Source organism: Elaeis guineensis, chromosome 1 (assembly GCF_000442705.2).
Source record: "Elaeis guineensis isolate ETL-2024a chromosome 1, EG11, whole genome shotgun sequence".
NCBI classification, from domain to species: Eukaryota; Viridiplantae; Streptophyta; class Magnoliopsida; order Arecales; family Arecaceae; genus Elaeis; species Elaeis guineensis.
The window spans coordinates 161607486-161627232 of NC_025993.2; the positions used below are offsets into that span (position 1 = coordinate 161607486).

The 19747-nt window shown below is 35.3% G+C and overlaps 1 protein-coding gene across 2 annotated transcripts; it reads right to left on the minus strand.

The window, feature by feature from the left end:
- Positions 1-951: 951 nt before the first annotated feature.
- On the minus strand, positions 952-16738 carry LOC105039437 (AT-rich interactive domain-containing protein 5). Of its 2 annotated transcripts, XM_073246268.1 has the most exons (13): positions 15699-16738; positions 15146-15611; positions 15014-15053; positions 12807-12859; positions 11332-11377; positions 8922-9014; positions 4863-4986; positions 4564-4639; positions 2147-2213; positions 1911-1961; positions 1615-1707; positions 1361-1533; positions 952-1251 (listed from the first exon to the last, which is right to left on the minus strand). In XM_073246268.1, the coding sequence occupies exons 1-12, from the start codon at positions 16111-16113 to the stop codon at positions 1429-1431; spliced, it is 1629 nt and encodes a 542-aa protein (XP_073102369.1). In that variant the 5' UTR covers positions 16114-16738; the 3' UTR covers positions 952-1251; positions 1361-1428. The 2 variants fall into 2 exon arrangements, with proteins under 2 accessions (XP_073102369.1, XP_073102367.1); XM_073246266.1 differs by having other exon boundaries at positions 15146-16738.
- Positions 16739-19747: the final 3009 nt, after the last annotated feature.

A 19747-nucleotide genomic window follows, 5' to 3' on the forward strand; every position in this document is an offset into this window, starting at 1 on the left:
CACCCACCGTCCACACCGCATCCGACTCCGCACAACTATCAAACCCCCTCCCCTCCGTTCCCCCGACTCCGTCGCCACCAAACCCCCTCCTCTACCTCGACTCCGACACCATCAACCACCTTGCCTCACTTAAAAGCTTTCCGACATCAACGCCGGCTCTAATAACGATAGTTCTATCCCTTCCTCCCACCACCTCGCCCCCACCCCCTCCCCCATTACCTGAGGCCCAAGATGCGCTCATCTGCACTGCCTCTGCTGCAATCCCACCCCACTACCATCCATACCGCATCCGACTCCGCACGACAACCAAACCCCCTTCCCTCTCTTTCTCTAACTCCGACACTACCATCCTTCCTCCCCGCCCCCAACTCCAATACCACCAATCTCCCTCACCTCACTTAAAAACTTTCCAATGCTGGCTCTGCACGTGACCTAACATAATTAATTTACACAAAAATTCTTAAATCTCAGGAGAAAAAACCGCCACCGAAATCTATGACGGATCAAAAAAAAGCAAAGGCTGGAGGGAAAGAAGGGAGAGACGATCATTGGACATGTCCGACAGTAGCATCACCGCGCTCTTCATGTGAAGAATGTGGGCAAAAGAACAAGAGCTCTTTAACCCAATTGGATGGAAAGTTTGAATAGCCTAACAGGAAAACTTAATCGATGCATAAGATTTTGTAGCTACATGCAGCTTGCATCTTCTTTAAAACCCTCCTTGCGATCCATCTTTTTTGAGGTACAGGTGACAACTAAACTCATGTAAGGAACTGAATTGACAACACTATAATATCCCTCCATAAAGTGTCATTATATATATATATATATATATATATATATATGTGTGTGTGTGTGTGTGTGTGTGTGTGTGTGTGTGTGTGTGTGTGTGTGTGTGCGTGCGCGTGTGCGATTACAAATCAGAATGCAGTCGAGGTCAACTCTAATAGCTGGTCCAGAACAAAGAAAGTCAGATTATGAAGGAACTGTTGCACTTGAACCATCAGCCGATAGGATCGTGACTAGATTCTGACTATATTTTACAGTATATGACTACATGGAAGCACCTTTAGGTCAAGGGCTGGTAAATATACTATCTTCTCCCTTCGTTGCATTAGCAAGTTTCAGCGATAAGGTTCGTGAGCGAGACACCACCTTGCAGTTTGGATCAAACAAGATTAGCATGTTCAAATTAGTGCATGAACTTCTATACTACAAGTATCATCTCAGCAACACGACAAGTTTAAAAACCTGAGAAAAGAAAAAATGGAAGCACTCAGAAAAAAGGTACCAATTTAACATGTCTTTAAGTATGAGAAACTATTTCTAACTAGGTTTCCCACAAGTAAGAAGGCAAAACCTGCAGAACATCCACATGTGTGTCCTTCCATTCCTTTATTATATACGAGTAGATAATGACCAGGAGTGCTATAGATCTGACTGATCAAAGGGTGCCCGTACAAACAGCTGGCCATGAAGGGTGACCACTGCTGAAGTCTGGTATGGGTCAATTCGTGAAGGCAAAGTAATGACCTGCAAAACATGTTAATTTCATTTACCAAAAATTGGCGAATTTTATGGTCCAGATTGCCTGGAAACCATAAATATACCGACCTTTTTAAAGGGGGTGACACCCCAAGGATTATCAGGCTGCTCTGGTTCTCCAGATATGATTAAACGGCCAGCAGGATCTGATTGAACTTGTACCTGAGTTCATCCAACAATGAGCTATGTTAAGAACCACAAGATTTGCTTGCAAAAGATTCAAGCATCAAATTCATAAATTTTTGCTCATACAAACTACCATATTGTCTGTCTGTGTCAGGACATATTAGCGATATAGAACCCTTTCTCAACCACAACAGCAATGCATAAAAACAACTTTAAAAATATCAGTACTCACTCATTACCTCTTCACGGAGAAGCCCAGGAACCAAAGCGTAGACTTCAAAGCAATCTTTCTACACAAAAACAAATATTTGCTTTGGATAAATAAAAAGTTGATTGAAATCAAGAGAGCTCAGCATGCTCTTGCTGTTAATTACCCATTGACTGCAGAAGAATATGACGTATCATGCAGTTCATAAACTAGTATATATGGAAATAAGAATGAATTGGAGTCCCCCTTAATAAAAGCTAAACTTACAGTTTGCCGCACATTTATTTTCACCCAATCAGCAGGAGCCCCAACATCGACAACTGCTGTATCCCCTCTGCCAACAGAGAGACAGAACTTATCATTCTTAACCTTACATCAAAAGGTAAAGGCAAGAGATTTCCAAACAGTAAAATAATATAACATTAACATAAAAACTGTGAAAGCATCAATGAGAAAATACAAGCATGTTGTCAACAAGTCTTAAGGATAAGACGTATGCATTCCCCTCTCAACCATCAAAGAAATGAAGAATCAGCAACCCTATGAATCCAGTGCAAACTAAGTCTCTGGACAGCCTTTTTTTTTTCCCAAAACAATAAGTAACTGTAATTTAATTTGAAGGGAAAAAATTACAAAAGGACACAAAAAGGGAAAAAATGAAGCCATATGATCAGATCAAGAAGAATTTTGTCACCCCAAACCCTCCCTAGCAATATGATCTGCCTGCTCATTTGCAGCCCTATAGACATCAGAAAAGATATCAACAACTTCATCAACATCCCAAGCAACCCTCGGTTAATGAAGCACAAACGTAGACACTGAATGCGAATATGACATGACAGAGATATGCCGATATAGCAAACCCTAAAAAGGTAGGACATGATACAGCTAGGATACATCAAGGAATACATATTAGTATTTACATTTTCATATATGGGTACATATACACACAAGTATATATGCATGTGTACACACACAAAGCATCCATAAAGCATAATAGCATGCTATCAAAATAATGCAGCCGGTATTTTATGTAATAGTATCAACAATCTTGAAAGAAAACACACTGCCCTCATTTTTGGAAGTATCTGAGTATATCCAAGAAGTAATCCGAGTGCTTTCTTAAAATTCTGAAAAATAGGATCAAGGTCTGCAATCTCTGTACTAGGTAGCATACCGGTACATGAAGCACATTATTAGTTCGGTACTATATGGCACACACGCCCATACCAAGATAGCTCCCAACCCCTTTTTCTCATTTTTCTTTTTTATCATGGTACTGCCCAAAACTGAGCAGTGCAGGTTGGTGTGGTAATGATACACACCCCAGTTTCAGATGGTACAAGGCAGTTCCGCTTGGTTCAAACCGATTTGGCTCATATACCGAACTGAATCTTAGTACCACCCTATTACCTTACCAGTACGGTATGGCATGATCAAAGCAGACCTTGGATAGGATACTTTACACGGGTATCAAACATGTATCTAGGAAGTTTCTAATGGATACCGGTATCCAATATGTATCTGACATGGACAAGACATATGATTTGATGTATCATTGCTAGCCCTCTGCATTCAGCCAACAAAAAGTCATAGCCACAACTCATTTTAGCGTTGTTCATATGCTTGCATCATTATATGCAAAAGCACAAGATTCCACTTCATTTAACATCCTTTAACTTGATCAGATGCCAGGAACCACGTGTGGGGCTTCTTTCCGTCCTTTTTTTTTTTTTGGTTTGGGGTGGAGGGGGGGTGTTCACCAGGGCAAGATTGCCATGAAATTTTCAATGTCACCTATTAACCTATACAAAAAAAGTAAGGCTACAAAAGGGTTGGGTCCACCAGGGCAAAATTGATTTGTCATCCAACGAAGAACTCATTGAATGCATAAACAAAGCCACATGATAATTCAGACCTGTTAACTTTGCATCAGGTCCAAAGGCAAAAATCAAGAGCTTAGAAGAGGCATGATTAGCTGCCATCCAATTAGAAGGAAAACAAGACCCAACCTAATATAGCTCAAATAAATAAAGTGAGGACAAGAAGTCCTAGAACAATCAGAAGCTTGAGTCAGACTTGCCTCCACCAATGTGAAACATTGAATAAATAAAGACAACATGCTATGTGAGAATGATTCTGTTTTCCCATGCTAGGCATCAATCCTTAAAAAGCAAGAACAATGCCAACATAACAAGAACCTCATACTCAGATTCATGGTAAAGCAATGATATTGACATGCAAAAATCAAGCTTGCCACTACTCTTCCCTGGCGTAAATATATGACTTGAGTTACACAGATATCACCTAATATAAAGACAATGCATATTAAAGTATGCAAGATTTAGATATATCAACAAAGGGTAAAAAGATCAAGGATTTAAAAATACGGACATTGAAAAATAAAATTTATACTAGGTAGTAAATTTAACAAACAGTTTATGGTGCCCTAAGTTACTGACTATATTCGGAAAATAGTCAGGTGGAAAACTTAGGTGTCTTAACTGAGACTAGATCAGCAACTTGTATTAACCATGTAACTGGCACAGAAGTCCTTTAAATTTACTTCTGTTTTGTGAGAACTCTCAGATCCTTAATTATCTAGATGTGTAACTGGCACCAGTAGGTAGTTCTTTAAGTAAAGGGGAGAAAAGAAGCTAATCCCTGTAAAGAAAGAAACTTACTGTAGCTGAATATCTTTCATCCGTGCAACTTTGACTGCAGGCTCCAGGTTAGATGGTCTTTTCCTCTTGGGTCCACCTAAACAAATTGTAGGAACACATAAATATTCAAACAAACTAGTGACATCAAGAAGCAAAACGCTTGAGAAGCCATGCTGCTGCTTTTAATATGTTTATCCTCCTCCAGAAGAGAATTTGAACTCTTACCCTACACATAAACAAACAAAAAGATTTAATATATAAACAAATCAACAACAGTATGGGCACAGAATTGTTTTGACAGACAAACGAATGTCTATGCACCTTAATTATTGGGTCCCCAACATCACCGTTACCAAGCAGTCGCTGAGAGTGCCAGCCCTGCATAGCACGAGCTGCAGCATCCCTTCTGGCTCGACCTGATCCTGATGCCTGATTCCCACCCCCCTGCAAAGAGGACAAGAATCATGAAGTCAGCTAAAATTCATGCATCTCTTTAAAACTTCCGTTGAATCTATGTATGTTAGTCTTTTTAATCAGTACTGTAATTGTAAACCGGTTCATTGTCCTTGACACAACCATGCCTGTTCAACCAAAATTAGGATGCTAAGAGTTCTTAAGTCAAAACTCATTATGTTTTGAAATGTCCATCCAGTACTAGAAATAAATTTTAAAATATCAATTTTGAAACGATCCTCCTACCGTATCTTCAAGAATAATTAGCGTATATGCAACCAATGTTGTGTATTCATGCCTGAGTGTCAATGCCAAGGTTTTACGTCCCAACAGAACAGGGGCGGTCCCAGCCATCCTATCCCGTTGCCGTGAGAAAATGGGACTGGGATGGGGTTGGGACTCCGAAACCCATCCATATGGGAAAGAAGAAAAAAGAGTAAAGAAAGAATAGAAGATGAGAAAAGGAAAAAGTGAAAGGAAAGAAGAAACAAAATGAAAGAAGGAAAGGGAGAAGAAAAGAAAGGAAGGAAAGGAGGAAAAAAGGAAAGAGAAGGAAGAAGAAAAAGGAAAAAAGAAAGAAAAAGATGACAAAAAGAAAGGAAAAAAAAAGAACGATAGAAAAAAAAAGAAAAGAAGGAAAGAAAAAAGAAAGAAAGAAAAAAAGAAGGGGAGTGAGATGAAGGATATCTACCAGGATACATAATCAAGATGGCTGTTGCAACGGGACAGGACAGCGAGGCATCCCATTCCATAGAGATACCAGAACACCTCCATCCCACAGGATTTAAAACCATGGTCAATGCACAGCACAATACAGTATGATAGATAGGCAATCATTATGCAAACATGGGCATGACATGGTATTTTAACCCTGCAATTTACAAATATCTATTTGGACCAAAAAAAATTACTGATGTTACTTTCATTAAGAAAAGGGGAGAGGTAATACCATTCAATCCAACCATATCATATAAGTTAATTACTTCTACAACCATAGTAAACTAATAATGCAATTTGTTACAAGGTAGTTATTTTCTTTTCCTTTTTTTTGGGCAACATTTTGCTTTATCGACAAAGTGAACAAAACAGATGAAGAATGCCACATGGAAACAGATGCATAAAATGGAAGATTGATAGTTTCCAAAAGTCAAACAATGTCATCACAGGAAATAAAATGCATCACATTTATAAGGGATTATATTGTTGGGATATGGTTTCGCCATTGGTGGTTATAGATATGGTTCTCTACACAGGATTGGTCAGTAACTGGAACGGAATCTATTTGTAATTTAGGCTGAAGGGGGAAGAATCCTCAACATTCAAAAGAAATGAATTTATGACAAGTACAGATTCCTCAACATAGAACTGTTCAGTCTTTCCAGAAAGAAGTGGGGGACGAGGGGGTCTTGATCAATTTTGCTCCATAGAGCTAACTAAAATGAGCTCCTTTCCTTTTATATGACATATAACCAACTAAGATCTTTCCTAAACAATAACACCCTAGTTATGATTTTAAAGTAAATAGATGAAACAGCAGGCTTTTTGATAGGTCTTTCTATCAAATGATTTATGTGACATGGCACATACCTTCAATTAATTTACAAGGAATACAATATTTTGATGGCAATGCGATAAGTGACCTGACCTTGGAAACACAAAAAGGGAAAAGGATCCAACAATCTCAACATATCTTACAAACAGTACAGAAAAGAGGTATCATCTTCAATACACCAATGCAGATTTTATGTGAGCTAAAATCACTTTGGTGAGGTGGGCAAAGCACTGGTCATAGTTAAAAAGGAACCACCGACCACTAAAAAACCCTTTAACCTGAGAAAGTCCCAGATCCAAGCAATCACACCCAAAAAGCTTCTTTGACAAGGACAAGGGATATGGCTTCACAAATTCTCTTTCAGACTCAGTAAGTAACAACTAGGCATTTTCCCTACAACCCAACTCAATTCAACTAAGCCTTAACCTTTAATTGTCCTCAATTGGTGCTACAGCTACCTTTTTACAAATTACTTTATTTCTTCTTCTATCTTTTCTTATATTACTTCATTTCAATATTCTCACTTCGGTCACACTCATCTTATGCACATATTGTTTTCTGACTGTCCAACATTATGCACCCTTAATTGATGTTTAAAATATGACATTTCCTTTAACAGATGACATTAGTATGAATAGCTGTCCATTTAACTTCAGTTTGTGAATTAGAAAATGTGATATTTTCCTTTTTTTTTTTCAATTCAATACACTTTCATCAACTTCCTCAACATATTGTACTACACATGTTCCACTTATACTTTGTCCATAATAAAAGAAGCTACTTAAAGCCTTGCTAGATGTTTAGCTTCTTCAATATTGAACACAAGATGAAAATCCTATATATTTGTACCAACTAGTTCAGTTGGCTGCACCAACAACAGAGGCAGCAAAGGCACTGCTATGTGTACATATAAGCATAATTTCGTTAAACAACTAGGTTAAAGTTCAACAACACCACAAATATATGTATGATATGTGTACATGCTCCAGCTAAATTACTGACATTAGAACGAATAAGATTTCCCACCTTCACAATGATCAGACAATCTTCCGATGTCTTGGTTTCTGATTTCAAAAACACAAGGTATATTAGTCTAGTGGTGGATTACATTGGGAAAAGTCACCAAAACAAAGGCTTAGAAAAATTGTACAATGCCCTCAATTAATTTTAAAGAAAATTCAAAGTAGGTTATTCAGGTGATATCAACCGGAAAACCTCTAATCAGAGAGTCAGTTATATCCAAACATATATGCCAGTGATTAATGTGAGTACTCCTGTAATTATGTGATTTTTCTAGGATTTTCTTCCATTGATTCCACTAACATGATACCTGAAAATTCTAAATATTCCAATGACAGTTCAAGATACCTAGCTTCGTTTTTGAGTGGAGATACTATGTTAACCTACTTAAATCTTGACTATTACATTGACAACCTTCAAGTTCAAGCATAGGCGCAAACATATTCCATACAACTATTAATAATATAGAAAAAAAGGAAAGAAACAGGAGAAACCATGTCCAGACAAGGGCATCTGGCAGCATTGGACAATCCTAAACATTGTCTTGATCACATTTTCTGCTGAAATGATTCTTGCCATAGCCATCTGTTTCTTTCAAACGAAATCTTAATGACACACCAACATGTAAATGCTTGCTCAACAGCTTGACCAGGTAAGTAAATTTTTGACCTGATATTTATATAACATCCCCATTCATGTTAAGGACTTTGAGGCACAACATATGCAGATTGACATTCCATGGCATCGCAAAGGATGGGGGAGGCAGTCTAAACAGCTAATGCACTTGTTTTACACACCACAGCAACTACATGAACAGCTTGTGATGGTAAAAATCTAGAAAATTTAATATACGATAAATGAAAACAATTTTATATGAAGCATATGTAATATTGTGAAACACATGAAATTACGGCAAATGATAAATGAACATGCTCAGACAGTGCTTACAAACCAAAAGAAAAAGTTAAGTTATATACCAAAAGGCTGCTGTAAAAGTTGTTCTAAGGAAAAAGAATAAAGGAAAACAATTGAGATGATAAAGTCTTGACAGTGACTAGAAGAGACCATGGTCAAATGCTGGACCTGAACTTCTGAGAAAAGAACAAAAGGAAAAAGGGAAGCCATGTTTCTCTGCATGCCATGAACGCTCAAAGTGAATAATTTAAAAAGGCTTACTATGCCAAAAAGCCCAATTTTTGAAGCAAGGAAAAGGGTGAAGAAGGATCCATAATGGTAGCCTCATATTGATGGAATAACAATAATAAATAACAAGAGCAACAACGACAACAGCATAATATTCATACCAAAACATTGAAAAGCCAGACTATAGCAATCCAAACAGAAAGGAATTCACCTGATTCTCAATAAGCATAGCCTCAGGAAGATCAGATAGAGGTATTTGGAGCTCGCCGGTACGAATTTTATGTTTCTCATATTCAAGTAGAGCCTGTAGAATAAGGGTTAAATAGATGCGAAAGGCAATAAGAGGATAAACCACAAGAGGGAGATTATAGGAACACTGTAGGATCATAAATAGTCATAGCACAAGATACAGTGTACTTAACAAAGAAAAAGACTATCTACAGAAGTTACTGATGATCATGCAGTACATATGACGCATTACAATGTAGAGTTAATCAGACATCATGAGCGAAAAACAACTGCCAAAGTGATGAACTATGAACTCAAATCCACATGCTCAGGCTTGATGACAACATGTATTAATATTATACAGTCTAAAAGTGATATAAAAATAAAAACTAACATGTAACTACATGATTTTCTTGATTTGACAGTTCAGTAACTGTCTCGAATTTGAAATGCAAGAATGAGTTATATTGCTGATAATTGATAACAGATATGCAGCATGACTACCAACAGCAACACACCTAAATATCACTCAACTGCCTAACAGTGATGCTATTTATACAACGGCTGTTATTGTGCTAAAGCATGGAGTGGCAATTTTAAATCCACTATCTCACCCAAGGCAACTCTAAGCCTTATGTTAACTGAGACAAGCCCACTAAGTGTTTCATGGCCCAGCAAAGGTGGGTTTCATGGTGATCTAGCATGGTCAACTACAGCCTCTGAAATCATGATGTCCATTCATCCTCTTAATATGTTTTGTTGACTTAAAATACAAGTTGTCTAACTTAAAATACATTTTAGATACCCCTGAGGTTGTAGCATAACATAAATAGTAGATCATCATGCATGCAAGGACAAAAATTTTAAGGAGATATTACTTATTGAATTACTACTTTTCATGTGCCTCCAGTTTATTCATGTCATTTTATTAATTTGTTTACAGCTTGCTTCATGCTGAAGCACACAAAGGCCTTGATCTCAATCACCAGAAGCTGAAGCGTTAAATTTGCTTATTGAGGGGAACCCAAGATGACCATACTTAAAGCATCTTCTAGGCATAATTGGATTGACGTCATTTTTATGGTTATCTACATAATATGTAAGCAAGGTCTGGAGTTTTAACCAAAATCCACTTCCAGAAACTCAGTTTTGATCAGTTCCAGCAGTTTAGTTAGATATGGTACGGTCAGTTTTGATCAAAACTAAACAAAACTAGCCTACATGCCTTTTTAAATATTTTTTTTTGGGATTTATCACAAAATTTGGATAATTTAGCCATTTCTTTAAGTGCAGTCTCAATTGTGTGCATTGTTGGTGCTCTTCTTTTTTCTCAAGCTAACAGAGGAGTATTTGCTCACAATAATAAAATATGAATGACATTTGATGAGTGAAATCCTAAACAAAGGGCCCTCCTAAATACTTGTAGGAAGACGACGTAGATGTCTAAATAGTTCATGGTAACAACATCTTTTCTACTCGAAAAAATGCAATACTTTTATAATTACATCCACTAATCAGATAGCCACTTAACTCAAAAATATGAGAAAGAACCACCTGAATTCGATGTATTTGCAAGTTATACTGAAAATGTTAAATGAAAAAGCTTGGGAACTATGCACTAAAAATCTTCAAAATTTCTCAATATCATAACCATCTGCGAGAAGGCAAGCTAACCCTTAAATTTGTCTTTTGATGCAAAGCGCAAGGCAGCTTTTCTTGTAACATCTTTGAGGCACTACTAAACAAAATGCAGGTTAGGGTCTGGTTAATTGTACAGAAAAGAGTTCAGCAAGAGTTCTAGTTCCAAGCATTTGGCAAGGCAGCTTCAATAGTGACAAAGTCAATTATGCACAATCATGGATTCATAGCACACTTGGTCATCCAATATTAGCCATATATTGTGATGGATTCATGTTAAATTTTGTTTATTATGTGTCCCGATATTTGTTGACCAACCAACATTTCAAATTCTTCTTGCACATTCACCTTACAAATAAAAAGATGTTTAGGCATTAAAACCAAAAAAAAAAGAAGTACAGCTAGTGTAGCATCATATTGATGATGAATCATGACTCTCACAATAAGAAACATCTCTAACACCAGATGTTTCTCACTGACTTGCTAAATTCCATTTTGTTGAAAACTCCAATCATTCCCAATTTTTTTACGGATTACTTCATGCCCATGGAGCAGAAACTAAAGACTTCGCCCACATCATGAATATCACTATCATCTCAAAAAGCAGGTGGACAAGAATTCCACATAAAATTAATAAAATTTGCATCTTATATTAGAAGGAAAAAAGAAGGGAACATCTGAAAATATGTCATAGTGAAAGCATAATACAATATATCTTAGCATCCACAGCAAATTCATTAAGTTTCAGAAATTACCTTCTCATAAAAACCTCGAAATGACCAAGAGACAGTTGTACATGTCCTGCGTAAACAATGCCATCCAGGAGTTCAGTGGAACATGACATCAGTTATAGCTAATGCTACTAATTTGTTCAAGATTCTAAGTTTCACTTATCCTGTAGCAGACTTGAGCACGACAATCATGTATGATAGAACATACACTGTCAACCATGAGAAAACATATATCACCATCCACACACTATCTTGTTGACTACGGTTCAGATGAGAAACATCTGAATATGTGAGAGTGGCTGGATTTCTTAACTAGCGTAGAGAGATATATAACTAAGAAGTAGAAAAAAAATCATTTTACCCTTTTTATTGATAGTTAATTGAACCATCCAGGCACTTCTCAGTCCACCTGCTGTAGGATTTGGAACCAGACTTTCCAGAAATATGGACTTGTGATCTTTACTAGAACTAGCAACCAAAGAATCAATTCCATCACCCTGAGCATCGCACTATATGGAAGTCATTATACCTTTGGTTAAGCCTCCATTTACTTGGTTTTGTATAAAAGGTCAAGCATCATGATAAAATGTATGAACTTCTGATGTTCTTCCTTCCTGTTCCTTGTTGTTGCATTTGTTTATCCCCTATTTAATAGTTTTTATCAATCAAATATCACACAAGCCAGCAGTAAAAACTTTCTATAAGTGGATCACTTTAGATGTTGCTCATGTTATTTCTATTATGGACAGGATATTGTTAATGGTAATTTATGATATGTTTTGCTACTTGAATTGTATTACATGCAATCTTCAAAATTTCGAATGTCAAACAGAGGTATAGTAATTTAGGTCTGTTTCTCATATAATAGGGGTGCCAATGGCTCAGGTCGGACTGGGTCGGGTCCACCCTGATCCAATTCTTTGATCGGATCCTAATGTTAGACTAGACCCAATCCAATAGAGGATCAGATTGAGTCGGGTCTACGGCCAAAATTTTCGACCCAACGGGTCATTCGGGTTGCATCATGTCTATGTATAATTTGGCTCCAATCCGAAAAACTCGGATCCTAATCGAGTTGGGTCACAGGTCAACCCAACCCATTTGCAGCCTTATTATAGAAGCAACAAAGATCTTTGGAAAAAAAGGGAGGGAAAACACTTGTCTCCTGTTCCTCCTGCCCAATATTTTCACAAATAACATGATTGACTGACAAACCCAGAAACAGCCATCTGAATTTTGTCACTCAACTTGGTGTAAAAATTCTAGTTTTATTGGTTTTGACCAGTTCATACTAACTTGCAGATAATGTAGAAGGCTATATATGTAGAGAAAGAATTTGAATCATAACAGAAGTTTTAAAAAATGCAGTTTGGACCAGTTTCAGCTATTGATACAGTTAATATTATTCATATTCACTTGTGAATATTTAGAACATGCACATCTATAGTGCACACACGTGCCTGCACAGACAAAGGAAATGAAGAACGATAAAATCTTACTTTGGAGGTTTGAACGACTCTCCCACTTGACGCCATAATTTGCAAGATGTCACCTAGAGAAAAAATTTGACAGAAATAATATTAGCCAAAAATCACAAAAGAGTAACTAAGTGGGTAGAATATCAATCACTGAATACTGAAAAACCTATAGCAAATGACAGGCCATGTATGTCCAGAGACAGTTATTTACCTTCCTCAATTTTCACCTTTGTTTGACAGTTTCTCTAAAAGGTAGACACATGTTGTCACATTTCCACATGAATGAGAATCATAAAGAGAAGAACACGGAAAGGAGGCAGACGGATGTTGCCAAAAGAAAGAGAATGACACTAAGCAGCATAGTGCTGCTACCTAAAGATGTGCGATGCATGCATGAAAAATGGCTACTAACAGTGTATTGGTAATGGAAAAAACACATTCAGAGGGTAAAAAACCACTAATACAGCTTCTGGCTAGTAGGACAGGACACATGCATTTGCACCAATTTATGAGAACATGTCAATGCCCCTCAGCATTCCATGTATTGCAGCTATAGAATCTTGGTGCTATATCAGCAGACCCACCCAATACTCAAGAACTGGAGGTTCTTTCATGACCAGATTATCTGCTTGCCTCTACGGACTCATAAGCCAATAAAAAGTACAAACAACTTCAAAGGTTGAAAAAGTAATGGCTAAGCACTAACCAAAAAACTGATTGGCATTCAGTGCTTCACATAATCAATATCAAATATAAACACGAGCACTGAAACCACCTATCGATAAGAAAAGTTCTAAGACAAAAGAAAACTCTTAAACACAGCCATGGACACCCAGGTAACTCATCTTTCACTCCAGTGGTATTCCCCACAAATATCATTAACTGGCAGATGTCATTGCTTCCAAAAACAGATCATAAAAAAAAAAAAAAATTACATGTATATCCTCCCAAATATTCAAATTTGCATAGATATCTTTTCAAAATTAATATCTACATGTATACCCTCATAAAATACCTTTTTTTTTTTTGTATACGTACCCATATCATCTAACACTGTTAAAAATTAATGGTTTAAAATTAAAATGACTAAAATATCCTTATGGATAGACATGCAAAAAAAAAAAATTATAAGGATATATATGCAAATAGTAATTTTATGAGGATATTCACGCAAATTTGAATATTTGAAAGGATATACACACAAAAAACCCATTAACATAAATACACCTCTCTTGGTTTGTTAATTCTTTCCTTATTCTAATAAAAAAAAATTAACATATACACTAAAATAATAAATTTACTTAATTTATTAATTTACATAGATAAAATGACCTTTTTATCAAATGATAGATCAAAATTATTTTATCTAAAAAATAAACAGATCGTAACCATCCATGTTTTCTCTAATGTATAATAATATACTTTTAAGAAAAATATCTAAACCTGATATTAGATGAATAGTTTGTACATTTGCATAAAATGGACATAGTTATGGATTTGGACATTATATAACAATAAAAATTTATAATCTTTTATTTTATTTTAAAAAATTTAATCGAAAATATTTTTGCGACGTATATAAGGTATATCATGTTGTTATAAGATGTACATAATCATCCCATCTTACATAAAAATAAAATATAATATAATATTTTAATATATAAAATATTATATAATATCATCATCGTGTTCATATATTATGTAATATATTACTATATTATAGAGTAAGAGGGCCTGAATCCATCTAGATGAAATAGATAAAAATTAAATTAAATTTTTTTTGCATGTATATCCTTCTAAACATTCAAATTTGCATGAATACCCTCATGAAATTGTAATTTATATATATATCCTTATAAATTTTTTTTTGCATATCTACCCATAAGGATATTTTAGTCATTTAAATTTTAAACCATTAATTTTTTAACGGCATTAAATGATGTGGGTACATATGCAAAAAAATAAGAAAAAAGAAGGATATACATGCAAAATAAGTATTTTATGAGGGTATACATACAAATATCAATTTTGAAAGGATATTCATGCAAATTTGAATGTTTAGGAGGGTATACATGCAAGAAATCCTAAAAGAAAAGCCATGTAGCACCTTATACAAATACCTCAATCTCAAATGGTGGAATGCTGATTGGTAAAAGCAGGCTATGCTATATAGTTCACAGCAAATTTTTATGGTAAATAACTCATAGAAGAGATGGTAGCACTCATACCCTGTCATAACCACCCAATTTAGTTACTGCTCTCCACAACCTGGCAAAGAAAAATTAAAAGAAACTTATTTCAGTAAAGACTTGGGCAAAGATATTCAAGAGAAAGGCTGAAGATGATTATTTGAGACTTACTTGAGGCAATTTAGTCCTTCCCCATAAAACTTTGGTGGCTTGAACTCCATGCCCCTCTCCCTAAAGAAATTCTCCAGCTCCTTTATGAAAGCAGCTTGTTCCTCCTCAGTTCCAGAATCATCACCATCTATGTAGTGGTCAAATGTAAAAGACTGCTTAGGACCCTCGATGGGAGCTGGTTGTTCTCCCTCAGCCTTTTCTTGTTTCAAGGGTGTCCCAATAATGCGATTATCTTCCAAATGAACTGCCTTCACATCTGACTCCAATGAGTTGCTGCCATTCTCTATATGTGTGTTCATCGTCTCACTCTCCATCTTAGTCTTGACATCAAGAGCACCATTTTGTTCAGAATCACTGTGTGTCTGATTCATAAAAGCAGGAACTTGGTCACCTGTTTTTTCAGAATCATTCTCTGTCTGATTCACAAAAGCAGGAACTTGAGCGCCAGGTTTTTCAGAATCATTCCCTGTCGGATTCAAAAAAGCAGAAGCACGATCATCGTCTCTTTCAGAATTATTCTGTGTCTGATTCATAAAAGCAGGAACTTGATTACCAGCCTTTTTAGAAACATTCTCTGCCTGATTAATACAAGCAGGAACTTCCTCACCGACTTTTTCAGAATAATTCTCTGTCTGATTCATAGAAACAGGAACTTCATTACCAGGTTTTCCAGAACCATTCTCAGTCTGATTCGTAGAAACAGAAAACTCAGGACCAGGTTGCAACTCTGATGGTATGACGGTCTCTTTGATATTCTGCTCAGCTGAACCACGTTCCAGGGGATTCCGTACAAATCCAGAGTCGTTATGGAAATCAACCTCTGTTGGAAACTGAGAGTTCTGCTCGTCAACATGGTTTTGCAACAGAGATTGCAGAACCTCGTCTTCAACATCCGCACCTATCTGCCCGCAACAAGGAATTCCCGGCATTCCTTGCTCCAGAACGTTGTGATCTTTTGGCTCGCCCATCTTGATTGCTCAACTCTTCAACAGCTCAGACCAAATAAACAAAAAATTTGTAGGCACTAACAAAACCTTAGAAAAGAAGAAAGGAACTTTTATAGGAACCAAGAAATTTGATTTGCAGTTCTCTCTATAAAGATCCTTCTTTACCCCCCTCTTTCTTTCCAATCCTGCGAGGCCTGAGAAAAAATTTGTAACTTGCCTGATGAATCAGGGAAAAGTTCAAAAATCTAGCCCGCAGGTGATGCTCAATTTCAACCAAAACCCTAACTTTTCCCTCTTCCAAACTACCCGCTTCCAAGACCCATAAAAACCTAACAGATCTTCCCAGGGCTCCAACTTCCTACGTCCGAAACAAACGCCCCCGAAAGGAATAGAACCCAAACGTTTACTTGCAGGACAAACCCTAGCTACCAGAAAAAAGAGAAGAGGAAAGAACTTAGCTTTCTCGAGATGCGCTCAGCAGCCGTCTTGGGCCAGGAGGAAACCTGGGCTCTGGATACCCTTGGACGAACGGAGCTCTAAGTGAGCTCCAATGGCGTTTAGGGTTTTGCAACAAAAACCCTGATGATTTTTTTTTTTTCCTTCTTTTTGTCGAGGTGGAGAGAGCACCAGAAATAGAACAGGTACGGATCCAGGCGCCCCAGGGCTTTTAAAAACTGGCAATATGTGAAGGTCCGGCCACCGCTCTTACGCTGACCGTCCCGCTCTACGCGGTTAGTCGCTGAACCGGTCTGTCAAGGCCTCATCCTGAGTCGGAGAACGGACCGATGACGACCGGCTTTCTTGTGGTAGGCGGCAACAGGCCATGGGATCGGGGCGGTACGATGGCGAAACCGGTCGGCACTTTCGCTCACCGCGAGTGATCGTAACTGCTTACGGCGAGGCTCACACGAACGGAACCCGGGCGGTGGGTAGCGGTGCAGATATGGTACGATGTTATCCGGATCCGTTTTCATGGCCGTATCAATTTGAATTTGCATAAAAATTTAAAAATTTATTTAATATTTATATTAATATTTATATTTATTAAAAAAATATAAATATAAATAAATAACTATTTGATCGATATTCAAATATCAAAATCTATATATAATTCTATATTATTTTATATAGTATTTACTATTTTAAAAAATATATATATAATGATATAAATTTATTATTAACTTAATTTATTATCTATTTAGTAATATTTTTGATTTTGTAGTTATAAAATTTAATTATTTAAATAATATTTATAATTATATTCATATTTTTAATATACAAATTATATCTGTATCTATTTAAAAAATATAGATATAAATTTTTATATTTAAATAATATCTATATTCATATTTGTATTCGTTAAATAAAATAAATATGGATATGGATACGATGGTATCTATCTAAATTCGATCCTAACAGTGAGCTTTGAGTTGTAGCAACATATATCAAGGATGGCTCTATCATGAGATTGCCATCAAATAGGACCAGCAAGGAAACCACACTGTGCAGTGGCTAGCGGTCAGGATCAAAAGTATAGATTTATATCATATATTGTTTAGATTTATTTTTTATAGATTCAAATAGATTTAATACATAATTTTATTAAATAATTTTTTATAGGATTATTTTGAAGAAGATAAATTGGCCAGACAAAGTTAACTTATGCCATACGAAGCTTTTTCTTCTGCGGTGGTGATGCCAACTCTCTGCACAAATAAAAAACAGGTAAGTTTCTTTGAAAGATTAATGGATATGATATTAAATATTTGGTGCAAATGTTTGATACCTTGTCATAGTATGTGATGTTTCCGGAGAAGTTTGTTGGTTAAAAATTTCTGAGTGAACACATTTTTCGAGAGTCATGATTAATGTTTCATCTGGAATTTACAATAAAAAAGATTCAGAATCAGAAACTTCGTGTGTACTTTTCAATTGAACATTATCTTTTCAAAAAAATTTATGATTCAAAAATTATGATTACTAAAATTAAAGTTCTACAAACTAAACATGACTTGAAGGATATAGGTGTTATCGAGAATTTTTTCGATAATATTTAGTAAGATAATCTATTCGATCTTGGATCTGCAGCGAGATTGAATGTGGGTATATCAATTAATTATTGAACTAATTTTTTGAATAAAATAAAAATTATACCGTCAATATTATCCTTAACTATTGTGCTTAATTTGTACCTTAAAACTTTAGATAGCAAAGAATAAGTAAGAATATATTTATTTAGATAGAAAATAATAAAGCTATATTTTTTTTCCAGAATTGTTAATATGATAGAAAAAGTTTTATTGTTATAACATGGCATTGGAGGTTTGTCATTCTTGTTGCACTGGTTACACCAAAAATTTTCGCCATAAGTTTTAATTACAGATTTACAGTTATAACAAGCTTTGTACCACTATTCATAAGGCGTATCAATTTCTTTTAGTTTTGCTTTATATATAAATTTTATTTTCTGAAAAAAAATGTTGTGATATCTGGTATGCATATTTTCTTAAAAAAAAAAATTATCATACCAGAGAATTCTGCGGATCTAATTCTAACAATCCTTTGATTATTTTTCTATTAATTGTAGCTTCATGTATAAGATCAATAATTGGTCTTTCTACATGTTCCGAAAATGTAGTTGCTGGTATTGTTTTATTAATCTTGTGATGCATCGAGATATAAAAAGTTAAATATTATTAGATATATATTTCAATATTTGTAGTATATAAATTTATATTTTTGATTTTTTATAACCTCCTTTGGTATTCTTGTATATCCAGAATTTCGAAATTTGTATCCATTTGGATGCAAAAGAAGTTGCTGGTATTATTTATTAATCTTGTGATGTATCAAGATATAAAAAGTTAAATATTATTAGATATATATTTCAATATTTGTAGTATATAAATTTATATTTTTGGCTTTTTATAACCTCTTTTGGTATTCTTGTATATCCAGAATTTTGAAATTTGTATACCATTTGGATGCAGAAGAACTTGATAAACATATTTTTTCTGCACATATAGAATATAATTAATATTTTAATATTATCATCAAAATATAATATTTTTTTTAAGAAGTTAATGTACGTTTGTATGTTTCGACAGTCATACTTGTCAAAATAATTATCATCGGACCTATCTGCTGTATTTGACGAATCATTTCCACATTGAATTCTTCAGCAAATTTTCTCCAAAATATGATGGGTAGTTTTTTCCGCACTATAAAATGAAAAAAAATTATGAAAAAAATATTTGCATATAATAAATTACTAGAAAAATCAAGGTTATATTTTTTACTCCAAATCTTCAATTTTCAGATTTCTTTTCGAGACTAATTTTTGTCTCACAATTATTTGTTCAAGAAATCCAACAATTATAATATAACCTATCACATCTGTACAATAAATAGAAAGGTTTAAAAGGCAAAATTATTTAAAATTTATGAGGTTTTTTATAAATTTTTTTTGCCTTACCTGTTAAATGGATATCATTATACTTTCTAGATGGTAAGTCCATAAATCTAATAAACTGAAATTTCTGGAGTGGTATAGAAATTGTAGCATCATCAATCTGATGCACATTTATCCATCTATTGAAGTAAATAATATATTGATGTGCAACAGCTCTGAAATTCCTTTTGTTTGAAGCAACGT